The 21,782-nt window shown below is 32.8% G+C and overlaps 1 protein-coding gene across 5 annotated transcripts in view; it reads right to left on the bottom strand.

The window, feature by feature from the left end:
• LOC114325841 (fibronectin type-III domain-containing protein 3a) overlaps positions 1–21,782 on the bottom strand; it is a 725,050-nt gene that overhangs the window by 55,278 nt on the left and 647,990 nt on the right. For 3 of the 5 annotated variants that reach the window (XM_050649163.1, XM_050649164.1, XM_050649165.1), the window contains one exon: positions 5,529–5,927. In XM_050649163.1, the coding sequence (XP_050505120.1) occupies positions 5,529–5,927 (399 nt within the window). Of the gene's footprint in view, positions 1–5,528; positions 5,928–18,070; positions 18,288–19,756; positions 19,775–21,782 lie in introns of those variants that run through there. The other 2 variants (XM_028273976.2, XM_028273975.2) reach the window with 2 other exon arrangements.

The following is a 21,782-nucleotide window of genomic DNA, read 5'->3' as shown; positions in this document are numbered from 1 at the left end:
AAACTCAATTATATAACCAAATGTGAGTGCTACGTTTCAGAACAATCATAAATTAAAATCAACTTTGTAAAAACTCTGTAAAAAAAACTTTGTAAAATAGTTTATATTTTATATCAAATTAATATGTATCATTGTACCACCGCTAATAACCTTTTATGGTTGATGCGGGTTATTTCTAATAAAAAAAAGTCTTAAAAAATTGTAATGTATTCAAAGTTTTAAAGTTTTCAACGTAATAGAAATATTAATAATAATAAAAAATATTAAAAATATTGTTAAAAGATATTTAATTGAAAACTCATTGGACCATTTTCCTGCTAACACCTCCATGTCTTCTAAAAATTGCAAGCCAGATGGATGCTGAAGCGAAGAAGATAAGAGGGAATTCAAAAAACTTACAATTCACGACCACGTCTGTTCAGCTAGTAAATTCCAACGGAAAATGGACCTAGTTACTCACAGGAGTAAAACCAATATAAAATGAAATAAAAATGTATACCATTTTTATTCAGTTGCAATGCGAAGGCAAAACTGTCTTGTTTTTCACTTAGAACAGAGAGCGCCAGCCAGCACTCTAAATCGACGATTTTCGACTCTATTTGGAGTCATCATCAGAGAGGCGTAGGCCTGCTGCTCTCTGCCCCAAGTGACCAATCTCCGACAGCTTATCCCCGCAAATAAGACAGTTTTGCCTTCGCATTGCAACTGAATTACATACATTTTTATTTCATTGTAATGTATTCATTCATGATATACAGGGTCCAGCTCAAAGGAAGTATGTTTTTGAAATGACTAGTACTCTTCACCTGTTTGGGCGAGAGTGGTGGAAAGTACCGTTCAACTTGTGCATTCCTAGTATTGTTTACTAATCACATTATTGGTCATTTTGAAGAACAAAATCTAAAAGAAAGGGCCTTATTTGTTAAAGAGTTGCATCCCCGCCCACTGTATAGTCCAGATCTGGCCCCGAGAAATTACCACCTTTTTTAAGAACTAAAAGAATACTCCGTGGCAAGAGATATCATTCCGATGTGGAAATAATCGTGGCTCTCCATTTCTTTTGATGATTCCTTATCACTTCTGACTTCCGTTTCTTGCAGGATCTTTGGTGGTTCCACACAATAATTCTGGGCATACATAGATTCTCTCGTGACATGTTTTGCTAATAAATCTTCTCGTTCATTCTCATGCACTTCTTCATGACCCGGCACCAATATTAAAGACACGCTATTGTCTTTTGCCAGAATGTTGAGAGGATATCTTTGCAGTTCGTTAAAAGTTTTGATTTGGTGAGTGGGTTCTTTATGGCCATAATATCCTTTTGGTCATCTGTACACCTGTTGATTCTCATTGCTTTGTGACCTACATTCAGTATTTCATCAATACCACCAAAGCAAACATTTCAGCCTAGAATACATGTGTATATTGACCTAGGCTGTAAGATTCGTTTTAATTTCATGTTTGCCCAAATATTCCTGATCCAGTATCAACAGGACAAAGTGCCAGGGCATTTTTAGATCAATCAGTGAACCATAATATTAAGTCCTCATTAATATTTGGTATTCTTTATTCTCTAGATAGTAATATTGTGTTAATCTTCTCAGTGAAGATTAGTTATAGACCAGGACTAATCTGTAAAAAACGTGTATTTTTGGATGTGAGAGGTGGCATTCGGATTTTTGAAGATAAAGTTAGGTGACACCTTCAGTAATAATAATTTACTTATGCTCCGGATTTATACTAGAATTTACTATACTAGACAAATATGCCCGGAATATTAATAAAAAAATTAAAATATTTAAAAATTTCGAAAAACGTCAATTTTTCTGCTTTCTTTGGTTATAACTTTAAAACGGTTCCTTTTGGAACAAAGTAGTAAAGAAATAAAATAAAGATAATTGAATTTTGTATGATATACGACTGGTCAAAAATGTCTTAAGGTATTACCTTTTCTGCAATATAGCAATAAATACAAAATAAGGGGGCAAAATACGCCTATTGTTATTCAATGTTTCTTAACCACTTTGGTGGCACTTAGAACCTTAGTAATTCGCTTAGAAAATTCTTATAACTTTCTTAATTGGTCTACCAAATTTCATTAAAATCGACCTAATAGATTTTGCATAATAAATTTGCAATGTAAATGTTTTTAAAAAAGTTCAAAATTTTTAAAATCTTTCTGAACAAAAAGTTGACCGTTTAAAAGCTGGCTAATTTTTTTACATATAAAGAGGTGCTCTACCTATCTAATACACTTTACAGAATTAAAATCGGATTATTTAAGGGGCCTCAGCAATGTTTTAAAATTATAAACAATTTTTTGGCTTATAAACAAATAGCTTTGTTTAATAATAAAAAATTAATTTTTAGCCATGCAAATAATTAAAACCGGTATAATTTGACTTAAACTTTCAAATGCTGTCAGCAGAATTGTTATTTTATTTTTTAATCAAAAGTTATTATCGTTAAAAAATTGTAATTTTTCGATTTTTTGAATGTTCCACCGCGTTTATCTCGAAAACTATGCATCCTACGAAAAAACTTGTAAGAACATTTTTTTGTTTAGAATCACCCAAGAAATCCAAAAAAATGTTTTATTTTGCGAAAAATTGAGGTTATGTAATTCCTCAACTTCTTTGTTTATAACAATCTTATCGACATCCGGATCAACTGTTACCCAAAAAATTCGTGTTCTACGGGTCAAAATACATAAAAACAACCGTAGCACCCCCTCCTGGACACAGCACTAATTTGTTTATAAGACAAAAAATTGTTTATAACTTTAAAACATTGCTGAGGCTGCTTAAATAATCCGATATCAATTCGGTAAAGTGCATTAGATAGGTGGAGTGCTTCTTTATATGTAAAAAAAATTGACAAATCTTTGTATGTTCTAGTTTTTGTTGTGCAAGATTTTAAAAAATTTTAATTTTTTAAAAAAAGTTTAGATTGCAAAATTATTATGCAAAATCTAGTAAGTCAATTTTAATGAAATTTGGTGGACAGTTTTAGCACATTACAAAAATTTTCTAAGCGAATTAGAAAGGTTCCAAGTGTAACCTAAATGATGGAAAAACATTGAATAAGGACAGGCTTGTTTTGCCCCCTTATTTTATATTTATTGCTATTTTGCAGCAAGGGTGTTAAATTAAGACATTTTTAACCAATCGTATCTGATAGAAAATTTAATTAACTTTGTTTTGTTCCTATACGACTTTGTTCCAAAATGAATCGTTTTAAAGTTATAAGCAAAGAAAATAGAAAAAAAAAACGAAATTTTTTGAAGTTTTTAAATATTTTATTTTTTTTATTAATGTTTCGGGCATACTTGAGAAGGAGCATAAGTCAATTATTATTAACGAAGTTATCACCTAACTTTATCCGCAAAAATCCGAATGCCACCTCTCACATCCACCTAAAAACAGATCCTTCCTAGTCTATTATGGTGTCATCATATCTGAGTTCATCTAAAGGATAGACCCAGTGATCTTTTAATAATTAATACATAATTCGGCTTCCAAGTGTGGTTTGCTCTCAAGATGGTCATAAAGCCTCCTGCCATATGTAAAAACTCTCGTCCTTCTAGGGTGGTGAGAGAAGTCATACAAGATTGCAACGCCGTCTTTTTCCACCAAAGTACTAAACCATATGTAACTCTTAGTCGTATCTCTCATATGTCATCTGTATAACATATTATCTTCTGTTTCAACATCCAGGTTTTACCTACAACTTAGCTGCAGTTCCAGACGAGTCGCGTAGGTTATGTTGTTAATATAAGTTTTCCATTTGAGTTTGGGATCCAGTGTTATCCCTAGATACTTGATCTAATTGGTCTTTCTAGTTCTTTCCCCCATAATTTCAGCTCATTCATTGAGCTTCTTCTTATTAATAAAAGCTATTAGTTTAGTTTTAGAAGGGTTTACAGAGACGTAATCTTTCAGACACCATTTGTTTATGTAATGAAGGGGACATGGCATCTGATCCAGAACAATACTGGGAAATTTTCCCACAACTACTATTAGAATATTGTCAGCGAAAACCCTGGACCAAGATTACTTGGATGCTAAGTTCATGAATCAGGTCGCCAATGACTAGATTTCATAATGTTGATGATAATAATACACCTCGTAGTTGCCCCCAGTTTTATGACACTATCACATGTATGTGTCGATATTATTCTGTTCTGAACCACCTGAATAATCCACTTGCATATTGGGTTATTGAATTTCTTCCTCATAAGTGCACTATTCAATGGAAAATAGCAGGTAAAGATGCAGTCCAGGACGAAGAAGGACTTCATGGTTGATAAACTTGTCAGATGAATAAAATTAAGATCTATGATCGTAACCAACGTTCTGAAAGGACATGGTACATGAAGAAGTAGTGCACTATGTATTAGTTTGATAGAGGTATTAAAAGTAGAGATTGTTTATATCGATACAATATTTTAAACTTTGATACTAAACTGAAAGAATTTAAAATAATGTGTTGGGTAGTGATGAAATTGTTAAAACATTTTTAGTGAGCTTAACATAATTGCAAACATACCTTAGGTAGTGTTGGAAAATTCTCGATATGGAGAATTTTCTGAGAATGAACCCCAAAAAAAATAGGGTTTTATAAATCATGTCTTATATACAAAATTATGAGACGAAACAAAGTGTTCTTTGTATATAAAAAATACAAAAACAACAGAAAACACAAAATTTCTTTGATAAGAAAATTAAATTTTCTTCTTAACAGCAAATAATCGATGTGGTATGATAAAAGATGAGACCTCAGATTCAGAATATATGTCTATCATTAGCTCATCCTAGTCATCTACAATCTGCATTTCAATGTACTGATGAGTTGTGGGATTTTGTTTTTCACGAGTGGCCAGCTCAGTCATGGATTGGTCTACGTTTAACAATTTTAAATTGTGAGCAATAAAAGTTATCTTACGAGCCCGTTCAGCAGTGAGTCGGTTTCTTTTAGAGGAGTGGATAAAAAAACCATAAGTACTGAAACTTCTTTCAGTCGCTGCACTGGATGAAGGCATGCTTAATATATCAACTACTTCCGAAACATGTACCTTTTCACCATAAATATGATTAAGTCTAGTTTTTCAATTGATTTTACAACGTATGGTTTTCCAAAAAAATCCCTCCTTAGACCGATAAAGTGCCAAATCTGCCATTATTTCAGCCGACTCATCACCATATTTTAAAGTTGCTAAATTATCTACAAACTCAGTTTCCTCAACTTGTTCTTCTCTGCTTAAATTAACACCATTCTAAATATTTGCACGTTAATATTGCACCAAAACAATAAATATTGACACTGTAAACACCCTTGCTAGTGGTTCGTGGGATTGGCAAAAACAATATACCTACATATTTTTTAAATTATAATAATTTGACCCGAATCTAGTTTTTATTTTTGTTTCGGTTTTTGAAAATATAGAAAATTTTTGCCGAGAATATTCTCGAGAGAATTTTCTGGCCGAGAATATTCTCTTGAGAATATTCTCTTCTAACATCACTTACCTTAGGTGCCTGGACGGACGACAAAATATCAGTAGCAATCTGTATAGAGTCTTCTTCATCGGGTACGCTGCTCTCCTCTCCATCTTCGCTAGTCCCGACACTATTCATACCTTTATCTTTTAATCCCGCTCTTTTTAAACCATTTACTAATTCTTTCCTAGGTATCAAACCGTCGCCTTTCTGCTGTTTGTCATGTAATTTTTTCTTAAGTTTGATGTGTTGTCGCTGTGTCCTCTCGTCTTTGTAAAAAGTTGGATTTGGAGGTGGAGAGTGACCTAGGTGGTTGGGTACCGGATGACCGGTTTGAAGATTGGAATGGAATTGTTGTGGGGCAAAGCCGGTAGGAAGTCCCGGGTAGAACTGCTGAGATTGAGGGTTGTTGTTGCCTGGACCGCCACCCTGAAACAATTAAATTCTATCAGTACTACTAATCAGCTCATTTTTTTTCCATCTGGATTAATTTGATCAGTTTAATTTTATTTTATATAGTCAATTTGTAGTTACAGTTAAAAATAATTTTTATTTTGTAAAACACATTTTTTAAAAACAATAGATTTAAATAACAGACATTTTCAGATATTAAAATCTTTACCATATCATCGTTTTGGATCATGACTTTTGTTTGAAATTCTTTTGAAAATCGACTACCTTCTTCCTTAACTGTCAATGTCACATCAAGCATTTCCTTAAAAACTTTGACACTTGGTAGTCATCGTTGACCTAAGATGGTTGATTGGGTCCTCGGGTAGAGTATCACCATGTTCCCAGAGGTTATATCCATGAACATCGGCGTTTAGCCTTTACAATATTATTATAACACAATGTAGATTGATTTATAATCACAACCATTGTTTGGTTCTGGGGCTATTTTGCAAGTATTTCAAGTAAGTAATCATAACCACACTTTTGTAACTTTCAAAATTTCAACCATCTTTTCAATTTTAATAGTGGGATTATTATTTGATTTTAGATTCACTGATGATGGACCGATAGGTTCGAAAACGTTGTGATGAACACATTTTATTCAATCCATTGGGATTTTTAAAAATTTTAGTAAATATACCTTTTACATAGAAGTGGTTTTACTTCATGTTCCAGTTTGTTTAACTATAAGGTATACAGCCAACCCAGGGAACTACCCCCTTTTATTAAATACTTATATTATCGGAAATATAAAACTGAAAGTAATTATATTATCGGAAATAATAATATAAAACCGGGAATATAATTTATAAGATCAAGATAATAGGTACGCGCCGAAATGAACTGTAGTTAGTTTTATAGTAGTAGACAAGGCGTAAACGGCGCCATTCCCATGAGATTTTTTGAGGCAATCCAGCTCCTCGATACCACTGGGCAAATTAGAAGACTGAAGAGGACAAAGCCTTTTGAACTAGTTTAAGTGATAGGTGATAGTGAAAAGCAGAGCATAGTGCTTGTGCGCGTTAGTGTTTATGCTAGAATAATGCACTATCTTGTTATATTAGATAAAGACGCTATGGGGTAAGCTCTTAATTTTAAGGAACAGTAGTAATTTAGGTTAAATTAAAATTGCTCATTGGTCAATTATGACCAGATTGTAATTGTAATAATCATCATTGTAGTGATGATTATGGAAAAAAAAATTTGCATTATCACATTTGTAATATACCCCAGAATATGGTTCAAGAAGTCGCCCACGAGAAAAGTGGTCCAAATTTTTTTTAACAAATTTTTTTAATCAAATTGCAAAAATTATTGTCTTTGGTCTGGGCAAATTTTTTTTAGGTTTTTTAGACCATTCTGGACAAAAAAAGGTCTCTTGTAATTTTTCTCTAAAGTTGATGGTTTTCGAGTTATAAGCAATTTAAAACTTGAAAACCCCAAATATGGCCATTTTTAAGACTTAATAACTCGGTTAAAAACTATTATTATGAAAGTCAGAAAGTGACTAAATCAAAGTTTAAAGCCCCCCTACATGATCCTGAAGAAATTTATGTCATTAATTTATTACTAAGCTGTTATTTTTAATTATTAACAATAAGCCGTAAGAGCATATTGACGCGGCTGTAAATGTGAGTGCGAGTAAGATGCCCCATTGGACTGCCGGAATGGCATCTCTCTCGCACTTACCATAGACGGCCGCCTAATACGTGCTGGCGCTCATTATTATTACTTAAAAATAACAACTTCATAATAAAATTATGATAAAAATTTCTTCAGGATTTTGTAGGGGGCTTTAAACTTTGATTTAGTCACTTTCTGACTTTCATAATAATAACTTTTATTCAATTTATTAAGCCTTGAAAATCGCCATTTTTCTTTTTTTCAATTTTAAATTGTTTATAACTCGAAAACGATCAACTTTAGAGAAAAATTACAAGAGACCTTTTTGTCCAGAATGGTCCAAAAAACCTAACAAAAATTTGTACAGCCAAAAATATTGATTTTTGCAATTTGATTAAAAATTTTTTTTTTTAAATTGAACCACTTTTCACGTGGGCGACTTCTTGAACCTTATTCTGGGATGTCTCACGAATGTGAATATGCAAAAAAATCTCATGGGAATATTTTTTCTAACTAACCCGACGTTTTCGCCTTGTATATAGTAGTGATTAGGATTATTATCTAGTATAAAAAAAATTGCTACAGAAGGTGCTACGGCAGACTACCGCGAAATTTCATATTTCTTCTTCTTTTTATTAGCGTCTTCTAACGAAGGTTAGCAGTCACTTCTTTAAATGCTTCCCTACCTTTTGCAATGTGAAATATCTGTTCAAAACTTAGGTTAGTCCAATATCAGCCAAGATTTCCTCTTCCTACGCAAGGCTTTTCTCCCCTCCACTCTTCCTTGCATGATGACGTGTAGCAGATAGTATATTTTTATCGTTTCGAAGTACATATTTTTAGTATGTGGCTCAGTTTCTCACTAGGAACATACACAACTGTGTTTCAAGCGGAAATGTACGCAATTCTGCAGTGTGTCGCAATGAACAACTTGAGGGCCTATGAAAATAGACGGATCAATATACTCACAGACAGCCAAGCATCACTGAAGGCACTAATGAGCCCGAAAGTGACGTCAAGGCTGGTATGGGAATGCCGGCAAGAACTGGAAGAACTGGCCGAAAGAAATAGTGTAACTCTATTCTGGGTGCCAGGACACACCGGGATAGACGGTAATGAGAAAGCAGATGAGCTGGCAAGGAACGGTTCATCAACTTTATATTTTGGCCCAGAACCTGCTCTAGGAGTACCTAAAACAATAATTAGGGGACAAGTCAGGGAATGGGTCAAAAACAAACACAAAGAATACTGGGGGAACGTACCTGGTCAGCGACACGGGAGGCCCTTAATAAGGGAACCCTCAAAACGGAGAGCTGAGGAACTAATAAAATTACATAGGAGTCAGCTCCGCATAATTACAGGTCTTCTCACGGGTCACTGTGCCCTAAAAGGACACCTGAATAGAATTGGGCTGTACGAAGGGAACCTTAACTGCAGACTGTGCAATAGGGGAACTGAAACAGCACATCATGTACTGTACGAGTGTGAGGCTTTGGATCACAAAAGGCAGGCTATTTATGGACAACCAAAATTAAGTCCAGCAGAATATGCCACCCAACCCATGCTAGGGATGTACAATTTGGTACGTGGAACCAAGCTTGTGGATTGGGTGACATAAAAGGTAGGATGGTTGGCACAATAAGCCCATGAGGCTGCAGTGCCATCGGAGACATATGTCAGACGACCTCCAAAAAAAAAAAAAAAAAGTATGTGGCTCATATACTATGTTTTTCTTAATTTAATTGCTTCATACTATGTTTTCTGTATCTTTAAATATTAAATAATATTTTTAAAAACGAATTAAGTGGTTTTATTAAAAAATTTTTATTTATTTATATATTATTTATTTTATTATTTTTTTACAATCATCGATTTACAAAGTAATTATTTATTTTAATTATTTTTAGTACATTCGAAAGTACATAAAACCGCTGTTTGTTAATATCCTTGTTATAGATTTTTAATAAAATTAAAACTTTAGATGTTGTATAACGGACTCCCCTCGCCTGTTCTTCTATGGAAGATTATCCTAACTCTAACGTTCTAAACGAAACGAATAACATCAAAAAAGTATTAGAATTTACAACGTGGAATGAAGTAAACACTTCTGTTGTATTTAGGTAGGTATATGAATTTATTAAAATTATTAAAAGTTATCCACGAGAAAGTGAAAACTGTACAAAACGTTTTCGGTCAAACTGACCATCATCAGCGTAAATGTCCAGTGTACAAGTAATTGGAACTAGCCACGTCAATAGGTGTAAAAACTAAAAACCTCTAATTATATTATTGCTACATTAGACATTAAAAAGCAGTCGACATTAAGTCGATGTCTTAAGATTTTTTAAATTAACATGTGGATGTACTTTATCCTTGCTCGAAAATTGCACAAGGTAGTGCACAAGTGAGACGTTAACGACCAACTAATACAGCCAACTACAGAAAATTCAAGGTACAAGTAAAATCACCATTCCGCTGTCAACTGCATACGAAATTCGTGCAAAAATTCAGAAAAGCTCTATTTTAGATGGATTTTGTTTAAGTTAGTTAGGTAATGATTACATTGGCAAAACAGTAATATTTTATTATTATATTTGTCATTTCTTTGTATACTTTATACAGTATTATATAAAAAGACCAGATGGAATTTTAGATTGCTAAAGTGATATACAACAAACTTAAAATAGAACTGTAAATATGCAAATGTACCAAAATAAATATGCTACTTTACGTTATAGACCAGTAAGGATCTGTTTTTAGGTGGATGTGAGAGGTGGCATTCAGATTTTTGCGGATAAAGTTAGGTGATAACTTCGTTAATAATAATTGATTTATGCTCCTTCTCAAATATGCCCGGAACATTAATAAAAAAAAATAAAATATTTAAAAATTTCAAAAAATTTCTTTTTTTTTCTACTTTCTTTGCTTATAACTTAAAAACTATTCATTTTAGAACAAAGTCCTATAGGAATAAAACAAAGATAATTAAATTTTCTATCAGAGGCGATTGGTTAAAAATGTCTTAATTTATCACCCTTTCTTCAAAATAGCAATAAATATAAAATAAGGGGGCAAAACAAGCCTGTCCTTATTCAATGATTTTCCATCACTTAGGTTACACTTGGAACCTTCCTAATTCGCTTAGAAAATTTTTGTAATGTGCTAAAACCGTACACCAAATTTCATTAAAATTGACTTACTAGATTTTGCATAATAATTTTGCAATCTAAACTTTTTTTAAAAAAATTAAAATTTTTTAAAATCTTGCACAACAAAAACTAGAACATACAAAGATTTGCCAATTTTTTTTACATACAAAGAAGTACTCCACCTATCTAATGCACTTTACAGAATTGAAATCGAATTATTTAAGCAGCCTCAGCAATGTTTTAAAGTTATAAACAATTTTTTGGCTTATAAACAAATTAGTGCTGTGGCCAGGAGGGGGTGCTACGGGCTCCTTTATTTAGATGGACTTACCCAAGTTTTTTATGTATTTTGACCCGTAGAACACGAATTTTTTGGGTAACAGTTGATCCGGATGTCGATAAGATTGTTATAAACAAAGAACTTGAGGAATTACATAAAATCGATTTTTCGCAAAATAAAACATTTTTTTGTATTTCTTGGGTAATTCTAAGCAAAAAATGTTCTTACAAGTTTTTTCGTAGGATGCGTAGTTTTCGAGATAAACGCGGTGAAACTTTCAAAAAATCGAGAAATTGCAATTTTTGAATGCGAATAACGTTTAATTAAAAAATAAAATAGCAATGCTGCTGACAGCATTTGAAAGTTTAAGTCAAATTATACCGGTTTTAATTATTTGCATTGCTAAAAATTAATTTTTTTATTATTAAACAAAGCTATTTGTTTATAAGCCAAAAAATTGTTTATAAATTTAAAACATTGCTGGGGCCCCTTAAATAATCCGATGTTAATTCTGTAAAGTGTATTAGATAGGTAGAGCACCTCTTTATATGTAAAAAAATTAGCCAACTTCTAAATGGTCTACTTTTTGTTCAGCAAGATTTTAAAAAATTTGAACTTTTTTAAAAACATTTAGATTGCAAATTTATTATGCAAAATTTATTAGGTCGATTTTAATGAAATTTGGTACACGATTTAAGTACGTTACAAAGAATTTCCTAAGCGAATTACTAAGGTTCTAAGTGCCACCAAAGTGGTTAAAAAATATTGAATAACAACAGACTTATTTTGCCCCCTTATTTTGTATTTATTGCTATATTGCAGAAAAGGTAATACCTTAAGACATTTTTTACCAGTCGTATATCATACAAAATTCAATTATCTTTATTTTATTTCTGTACGACTTTGTTCCAAAACGAATCGTTTTAAAGTTATAAGCAAAGAAAGCAGAAAAAAATCGATGTTTTTCGAAATTTTTAAATATTTTAATTTTTTTATTAATGTTCCGGGCATATTTGAGAAGGAGCATAAGTCAATTATTATTACTGAAGGTGTGACCTAACCTTATCTGCAAAAATCCGAATGCCACCTCTCACATCCAAAAATAGACGTTTTTTCGCAGATCCTTACTGGTCTATTATACGTAAGACTCAAAATATTGTCTCGTGCTTTTAAACAACATTAATGTCCTTGATATGGGCAAAAGCCAACTGCAGCATCAAAAGTATTTTGAACTAAACAGAATTCTTAAGAGGAAAGGAACATTTTGACGCCTATCAAAATTTTCAATGTATTTTAACTGTAATCATTTTTTTCGAATCCTGAGAAAAGTACTAAGTATTTTTGAAAAATTTAAATGAAGAATGAAAGATTACTTTATTACCGAGGGCCGAAAGTCCCTTAGAATGAATAAAAAGTTTCTTTTGAATGAGATATTTGAAATTAAAAATCACATTAAATTTTCTCTTAGTTTTTCATCCCTGTAACTTACTAAAATAAACATTATAGAAGTTTTCAGGGACTTTCGGTCCTCGATAATAACGTAATCTTTCATTCTGCGTTTAAATTTTTCAAAAGTACTTATTAGTTTTCTCAGGATTCGAAAAAAATGAATCCCATCTAAAAAGCATTGAACCCGAAAGTTCGTACCCATCCCCTTAAACAAAAATGCAAACATGCTAAAGAAAAGTGGCTAATTTTCTAATTTTAACAACCATAGAGCTTATATTTATACTCTACATGACGATATCAATTTTCATAAAAATATTAAAGAAAGTACTGATATGACAGAGAAACCTCCAGTATTATTAAAACATGATGGAAAGTTGATCTTGCATCCAGTGCTAGCTATGCAACGTATGGGAAAGATATGCCTCAATTGCTGTTTGAAGATCAGAGAGGGGTTAGACAAACTGACACCTGAGAAAAATGGTCTGGCTTGGAAATTCTTGAATCTGGGATTCATTAAGCCCCGATAGCAATGGAGAATGGTCATGAGGATGTGCATACCAAGGTTCTTAAAATATTTGACCCTAAACATCTCACGTGTTTGTTGAACTGAATATGTATATGATGTTTCAGGCAAAATTCAACTGACTGATTAAAATCAATTTTTGTAACAATTACGCAAAGGGAAGGACCTAACGACTGGACATACTCGAATATACTCGAAACGTGAAGAACTTATCGGAGAGACATAATTGGGTTTCTTAAACGGATTAATACAAGCATGAGAGGCGTTCAGTCAAAATGTTGATCCAAAATGCTATAATCAAGCTGTCAAGCTGTTTTTGTTGTTTTATAGATTACGAAAATAGCTTTTGTCCTACATAGTCCAGGGAAATAAAGATTTTCTCGGGACACTCAAAGATCCAGCTAGCTGACCACTTTTTTAGTTATTGTAGACCTATCGGATGAAAACTTACCTGTTTCCTGCCTAGAGTTCGCGTTCGTTTTTTAATTATTAACAATTGCGATTAAAAATAAATTTAATTTTTTAGAACATTGAAAAACCTTCAAAATACCGATTTTTTAAAGTTAAAAAGTCAATTTGTTGCTAGGCAAACTGAAAAATAAGTGAAAATCGGTATTTGTTAAGAGGAAACAGCGAACAGAGGTAGCGAATACGCGTTTCAAGATTGCGGCTGTAACTTTGAATATTTTTTCAAGATATTCGGCACGCGTATTCGTAATATAATAAAGAATGGCGGTACAGAGCCCAATTTGAAAAATATATTAATATGTGGAAATTACTCTGTAATCAAATACAATATTAAAAAAACGAGCCTGTACCGCCATTAAGAAGAACAAAACAAATACACTTTCTTCAAATAAACTGTTTTATCCGATGCCTAGATTTTGTGTCATTTTGGAACTACTAAAATTTTTTATTTCATTGGTAGTTCCAAAATGACACAAAATCTAGGCATCGGATAAAAAAGTTTATTTGAAAGAAAGTGTATTTTTTTGTTCTTCTTAATGGCGGTATAGGCTCGTTTTTTTAATATTTGAAGAAAGTGTATTTTTTTGTTCTTCTTAATGGCGGTACAGGCTCGTTTTTTTAATATTGTATTTAATTACAGAGTAATTTCCACATACATATTATTATATTTTTCAAATTGGGCTCTGTGCCATTCTTTATTATAATATAATTATTATACGAATAAATTACGAAGTAATTTCCACATACATATTATTATATTTTTCAAATTGGGCTCTGTGCCATTCTTTATTATAATATAATAAAGAATGGCACAGAGCCCAATTTGAAAAATATAATAATATGTATGTGGAAATTACTTCGTAATTTATTCGTAATATTATTACGAATACGTGTGCCAAATATCTCGAAAAAATAATCAAAATTACAGCCGCAATCTTGGAACGCGTTTTGGCTACCTGTTGATCGCTACTGTGTCACCTTAATAACTTTTACTAAAACTACCTTAGAACTTTAGTGTTTCACCCAAAGTTATTGTATTGGGGTACCTACTTAACAAAGCCTCAAAATTTGAGACCGATCCATTAATTAGTTTGAGAGTTATTCTATTTGTTTATCCCAGAGACCTTTATTTTGCAATAACATAAGACAAAAATAATGAAGATAGGGCAATTCTGAGTATGACAAATGAAAGTAGCAGAGTAATAGTATTAACCCTGGATTGCTACACTTATTTTCTAAACTCAATCTGCTACACCGGGGTACACTGGTACCCCAAATAAAATTGACCTAAAATAATTATATATTATGTATGTTTTAAGAACTTATGACAAAAACAATCTTAAGATAACATGTTAAGAATTTATTTTGTATACAAAAATATTTTATTATACTATTATCCACAAGTTTATTTTCATATTTTCCACACCCACTACTGCAAATTGGTGTAACTTACAAACAAGGTTGGGGTACAACTGTACCCCAGGTAGCATTCCAGGGTTAAAATGTATTAAAAAAAGGTAAAAAAATTAATTAACATAGTCAAAAATCCTAATGCCAAATTTTTGAAATTTTGTAATTTATAAACATTTACAATAACTTTAAAAAATGGTTATTCATTTTTAAAAATTATGTCCGTAGAAACAATCTTCTTATATATTCGAAAAGCTAGTATTTTAACACAAATTTTCAAATAAAAAAAAATAGCCTGGGTTCATTTGGGACAAAGTTATCCATGTGTTTTTTTTTAATTCAAAGCTAATTTGTTTATAATAATTAAGGAATCTCATTTCAATCTCAGCGCAATTTTCTTTGCGTGCTTTTGCTAGCGCTTCTACAGCGTGTTTTATATGTTCGTTCATGGGCATTCTTTCATTTTTCCGACTGTATGTAGTAGTAGTAGTAAAAATATTCTTTTAAAATATCTAAAGCCAAGCATGTGGCTTACTTAATGCACATGAACACCATAAAAAACAAGTATTATTTGTAATATGTGTAATATATTGGTAATCACCAATACACTCTTCAAATTACCATACAGAAGGTTGTACACATGGCGCTCACCCGGTGACACGCCAGAAAATCTCATAAGAAACCAGATTGACTATATTTTAATAAATAAAAGATTCAAAAACTCAATAACATCAGTGAAAACCTACCCTGGTGCAGATATTATTTCAGACCATAACCCACTTGCCGGTAAGTTTCGTCTGAAATTTAAAAAATCCACAAACCTAATCCTATAAGATACGATCTCAAACAACTAAGAGATGATGACATAAAGCAAGAAGTACGGGAATAACTGAAGAACAACATATCTAAGTCAGAAGTAGTTAATGATGTTGACACAGAAATAAACCACTTAGAAAACATTGGGAAGGAAATATTAGACTAATACCTGCGACCGAAAAAGACAGAAAAGAAAAAACCATGGATGACCGACGGTATATTACAGATGATGGACAGAAGAAGAGAATCCAAGCGGAAAGACTACCTTGTATATCAGTTTCTAGACAAAGAGATAAAAACAGCTGTCAGAGAAGCTAAAAACAGAAATCTGGAAGAACAGTGTGAAGAAATCGAGATATTGGAACGTAAACACGATTCCTTCAACCTCCACAAAAAGATCAAAGAAGCAGCGGGCAACTATAAATCAAAAAGGCCGGGACACTTAACAGACGCTCAAGGAAATCAAATAGTTGATATTGAAGAAACAAAAACAACATGGATGAACTATGTGACAACATTTGAAGACGATAGGAATGTCACACAAAATAAAAATGACGATACCGGACCACCTATTCTCGAAGCGGGAGTAGAAGCTACTATAAACAACATTAAGGAGGGAAAAGCCGCAGGACCAGACGAGATCTACTCAGAATTTTTAAAAATTATGGATAAAGACGAAGTAAAAAGACTTACCTTGATCTTCAACAATATATACCAAAGTGGAAAAATACCAAACAGTGGCTAAGATCAACTTTTATAACAATCCCTAAAAAACCCAATGCCAAAAAATGTGAAGATTATCGAATAATAAGCCTTCTCCTGAAAACTTTTTTAAAATTATACATAAAAAATATATAAAAAGTGTGAAGAACACATGGCAAACACACAATTCGGCTTCAGGGATGCATTGGGTACTCGAGAGAGAGGCACTTTTTGCAATACAAGTTATCTTTCAAAGATGTAGAGACGTAGAGATGTAGAGTGTTTTGTTGATTACCAGAAAGCGTTCGATAGAATAAAACATGACGAACTCATGAAAATATTAAATTCAATTGGTCTAGCTAGACAGCAGAGATCGCCGTATAATAAACAATATAAATTACGAACAAACTGCAGCTGTTAGAGTAGGGGATCAGTTAACAGACGACATAAAGATAAAAAGAGGTGTGCGACAGGGATGTATATTGTCCCCATTATTGTTCAATACATATTCAGAGCACATTATGAACCTAGCGCTAACGGACATAGACGAGGGAATACTTATAAACGGAGAACGATTGAACAACATAAGATACGCTGATGATACTGTCATTTTTGCAGACAGTCTTGAAGATCTGCAGACACTTGTCTCCAGGGTGGCAGAAGTAAGTAGCAGGTTTGGGCTTGATTTTAACATCAAAAAAAACAAATACATGGTTAAAAAGATACGCTGATGATACTGTCATTTTTGCAGACAGTCTTGAAGGTCTGCAGACACTTGTCTCCAGGGTGGCAGAAGTAAGTAGCAGGTTTGGGCTTGATTTTAACATCAAAAAAACCAAATACATGGTTATAAGCAAAAATAGGATACCACCTGGTCAATTACTAGTTAACCAACAACCTATAACACAAATCACCAACTTTTGTTATTTGGGTGCAAACTTAAATGAACAGTGGGACCAATCGACGGAAATTAAGATAAGGATCGAGAAGGCAAGATCAGCTTTCGTCAAAATGAAAAAAATCTTTAACAGCCACGATATAAAATTGGAAATAAAAGTTCGTTTACTAAAATGCTACGTATTCTCCGTTCTTTTATATGGCGTGGAGTCATGGACCTTAACTGTTAACTGAAGAGACTCGAAGCATTTGAGATGTGGTGCTATAGACGCATGTTGAGGATTTCCTGGATAGACAGAGTTACCAACGAAGAAGTTCTACATAGAATGGGTAAAGAGCGCGAACTAGTCGTAACCATAAAACGTCGCAAACTGGAATACCTGGGCCATATAATGCGCAATGAACAACGATATGACCTACTTCGGTCCTTACTTCAAGGTAAAGTGCATGGGAAAAGAGGTCCAGGACGAAGAAGAATATCCTGGCTGCATAACCTGCGAAAATGGTTTAACTTAACCACTACCGGACTTTTCAGGGCAGCAGTCAACAAAGTCAGAATAGCCATGTTAGTGTCCAACATCCGTAACGGATAGGCACCATAAGAAGAAGAAATATGTGAAAACCCAGAAGAATAGACAGCAATAATTGGTTTCTAATAAATAAAGACAACAATACAACAATACTTAACCTAACCGCTAATCGCAAATATATGTTTATTCAGTACATCCACTATCACAAGGTCACCATATGTTCCTTCCATAGCGACAATTAAGGTCACTAAATTATGCAATAACTAACCTACCTTACTGTTATCACTCTTGTCATCTTCAACATCTTTACAAAAAATGTTATCATCGTCTTTTTGCATGATACCGATCCTGTATATCGAAAACACTTACTGAACTCTACATACATAGGTAACAAACACTTCACTAACTTAAAAAATATATGATGTGGCAGGAATTGATACTGGTATATGAATGATTGTATTGCTTACGTTGCCTCGCGGGAGTATAATTTGCTAACGTATAGATAAGATTATTTTAATGGATTAATAGAATTGTATGTTTTTTTAAATGACGACAATCTATGGTATGCCACCTCTGTGAAGCACTGAAAACGTATCGTTTACGTCCGTAATCAGGCGATAATGTCCTAGATATTTTCAAACTAATCTTGTATGGGTAGTAAAATATATAATAATTGTACCGCAATAAACATGTAATGACCGTTTTCCACTAAATGCACAAAACAAAAACAATACAAAAGCTCCTCTCGAATAAAACAAAACTGCAACTTTTCGCAAATTTTTTGAAAACTGGCGAGTTTTGCAGTTTGTGAGTTTTTTCAGATCCCGCTAGGACCTAGGAAAAACTGTTTCAAACATTGACGAAAGTAGGTTTTATGTATGTGGATGCTATCGCAAATATATACAAAAGTGCAAGAAGTGTCGTTAAAGAAGGAAACTTATCTGAATCATTTCGAATAACAAAGAGGCTTAAACAAGGATGTTGTCTGTCTCCGACTTTATTTAAAATATATATATTCAAATCATCGCGAGAGCAGTGGAGGAAACAAGTATTCGGAATGGGAATAGACATAGGCGGTGGTAAATGTCTAACAATTTTGTTTTTCGCAGATGATCAGGTAGTCGTAGCGCATGATGAGGAAGACATGGACTACATGTTTAGAAAACTAAAGAAAGAGTATGAAAAATGGGGCCTCAATATGAATATTTATGTCACAGACAGAGTATCTTAAAATAAGGGATGATGAAGATAATATTGAAGATTTATAAAGAATATAAATATCTCGGATATATAATATCTAAAGAAGGCACTACCAAAAGAAACATCGAAAACAGAACGCAGCAGGGCAAAAAGCGGTAAACATTCTAAGCTCTCTACTATGGTCTAAAGATATAAGACAAAAAACGAAATTGACAATCTATCGTACCTTGGTAGAGCCTATTATGACTTATGGGGCAGAAGTTTGATAGATCACGAAAAAAGATAGAAAAAGGATAGAAGTAGTAGAAATGGATTATCTAAGGAGAGCGTGTGGTAGGTATATCCAAAAAAGATTCCAGTGTAGATAGAATTGAAACGAGACAACTAGTGTGGTATGTATGGTCACGTGAAACGAATGAATGAAGATAAATGGCCAAAGAAAGCTTTAAATTGCATACCACAACAAAAAAGAAGGGGAAGGCCTTCAGTTGGCTGGGAAGAAAATGTACGGCACATCATGAGAGATAGAGCCCTCAAAGAAGACGAATGGATGGACAGAAAAAGATGGCGGTCGAAATGCGAGAAGCGGCAGAGGCTGTAGGAACCTCGCTTATAGATAGATATATGCTAACAATTCAATAATAGATTACTACGAGAAAACAAATACATATATACATCGAATGCAAGTACATATTAAAATTACAAAAGACTGTAGAAAAGTTGATTTGTAAAATTTACAAAAAAGAAAAAAGACTTACTAGATTTGTTTTGATTAAATTTGGAAATAACTAAATACTTCTGCCTAAATATAACTACTTATTGGCCAACAACACTTTTCTGGGAGATGTATTCAACATTTATATTTATTTCTAACTATAATTAAATTATCTATTTAAAACATTATACTGAAATGACAAAAAAGGCAACAAAAATTATATTAAAAACTAATTTAGTTACCTTTGTCTTGGAACCGATACAACCAAACCTCACGAAGAAAAGAGCGGTAATGATTGCTGGCTGATATTGCTCATTATCGCAAATATGTGTTCCATGTAAACCTGTCTCTATAATGGGTCAAATATTGTTTTGACCTTGTCGAAAGGTAGTACTATATGTCAAATTGTGCGCGAAATTTAAAATATACCAACGACTAAATAATAAAATTGTTATTACCAGAATTAGTCAAATTATATTTTTACATTTAAGTAGATTTCGCTCCGCTTATTACTTGCTTGTTATTATGAGCACTTAACCAATATGCGCTTATCACAAAAATATAACTTTAATATTGTGGGATATAAATATTAATATTATTTTTAAACCATTCAAAAAGTAGTTAAATGTAAGGAGTTATGTGAGAAAGTTGGGACACCGAACACCTAAAATAACGTTTATCTACTCTATCTCATATTATGCATAAGTTTTTAGTTTGTAAAACTGTCATTATATTATAGATAGCAGTTCGTGAAGGATTTAAAGTGTGCGTGAAGTAACAATGTATTTTAAATGGGGTTTACTTTTTCGCACTGTTTTTTGGCACACTTTCATAACGAGCGATCCATAATTATTGGGATCAAAGCTAGCCGTGCAAAAAATTACGTATGTCTTGTTTTAATCTGAATTTACATCATTGGTTTATCAATTAATTTTGATTAACATTATAAAACATAAAAAATCAGTCAAAACCTTTAACACAGAACTTTAATAAAAAATAAAAAGAATTAACAAAATTATAAGTAACAATAATAAATAAAATCAAACAATATGCTGTATATGTCCACCACCAACATCTCTACATAACCTAACTCTTCTTGTTAAGTTGACGTACACTGCAAATGTGAGGTAAACTCATAGGGTAAACTGGAAAGTATATCTGAATTAAGAATAGACATGTACATCTCTGTCGTTATAATCAAATATCCTTAACTCGCGTTGTCATGGTGATGACATCTGAGCAATAAACAAAAGTTTTGACAGTTTTGTGGTTTGAAAGAAGTTAGAATTTTTAAATGGCAAAGGTCTAAAAATTGTAGAATAGAAATGAATTCCAGTGACGAAAAGTTACAGTTTTTTATTTGTTTATCGTAGATAAAATATTGTATGAAACTGTGCGTGAAGTACTTTTTAAAAATCATACTAATCTAAGATCCGAATCTATGTCGACCTTCACCCATCTGCTTTCCGGATGAAACATTTTTTTTATTTCATACATAGACAAATAAACATTTCAAGCATATTTTTGTGAACTTTTTTTTGAAAGTATAGTAGAATTATTTTAGTTTTAAACTAAATAAGCGTGTTCAGTACAATTCATAGAATATTCAAAAAAAAACTCACGGAAAAATATTAACAAATAAGCCAACAACGGTTTAAAGACACCTCAAAAAACAATGGATTTTGCGGTGGACATCAGAATTCATCATTGGATCATGTCCACCAAAAAATTCAAAAAGTTTTTATCAGCTTATGAGTTTCTCGAGGTAACCCTGTCGAGTTTTTTTAGTTTTAACGATTTTTGACTTTTTGGTATTAGCCCTCGAACATATAAAGGCGGTTTGCCAACGTTAACGTCGCGGTTTACCTGAAAAACCCAACCGCCGAGGTTCAAGTTAACATAGAAACAAATTCAACCGCTCAACATCGTACACATGCAACCGCCAGTTTACCAGCGTTTAAAGGCAAGCGTCCACAGACCCGCATCGTACGCATCGTACGCAACGGATTTTAGTTTGACAATCGATAATGCGATCCGTACGATGCGGATCAGTGGACGCGGTTACATAA

Source organism: Diabrotica virgifera, chromosome 4 (genome assembly GCF_917563875.1).
Source record: "Diabrotica virgifera virgifera chromosome 4, PGI_DIABVI_V3a".
Classification (NCBI taxonomy): domain Eukaryota; kingdom Metazoa; phylum Arthropoda; class Insecta; order Coleoptera; family Chrysomelidae; genus Diabrotica; species Diabrotica virgifera.
This window is presented reverse-complemented; position numbering and strand designations above follow the sequence as displayed.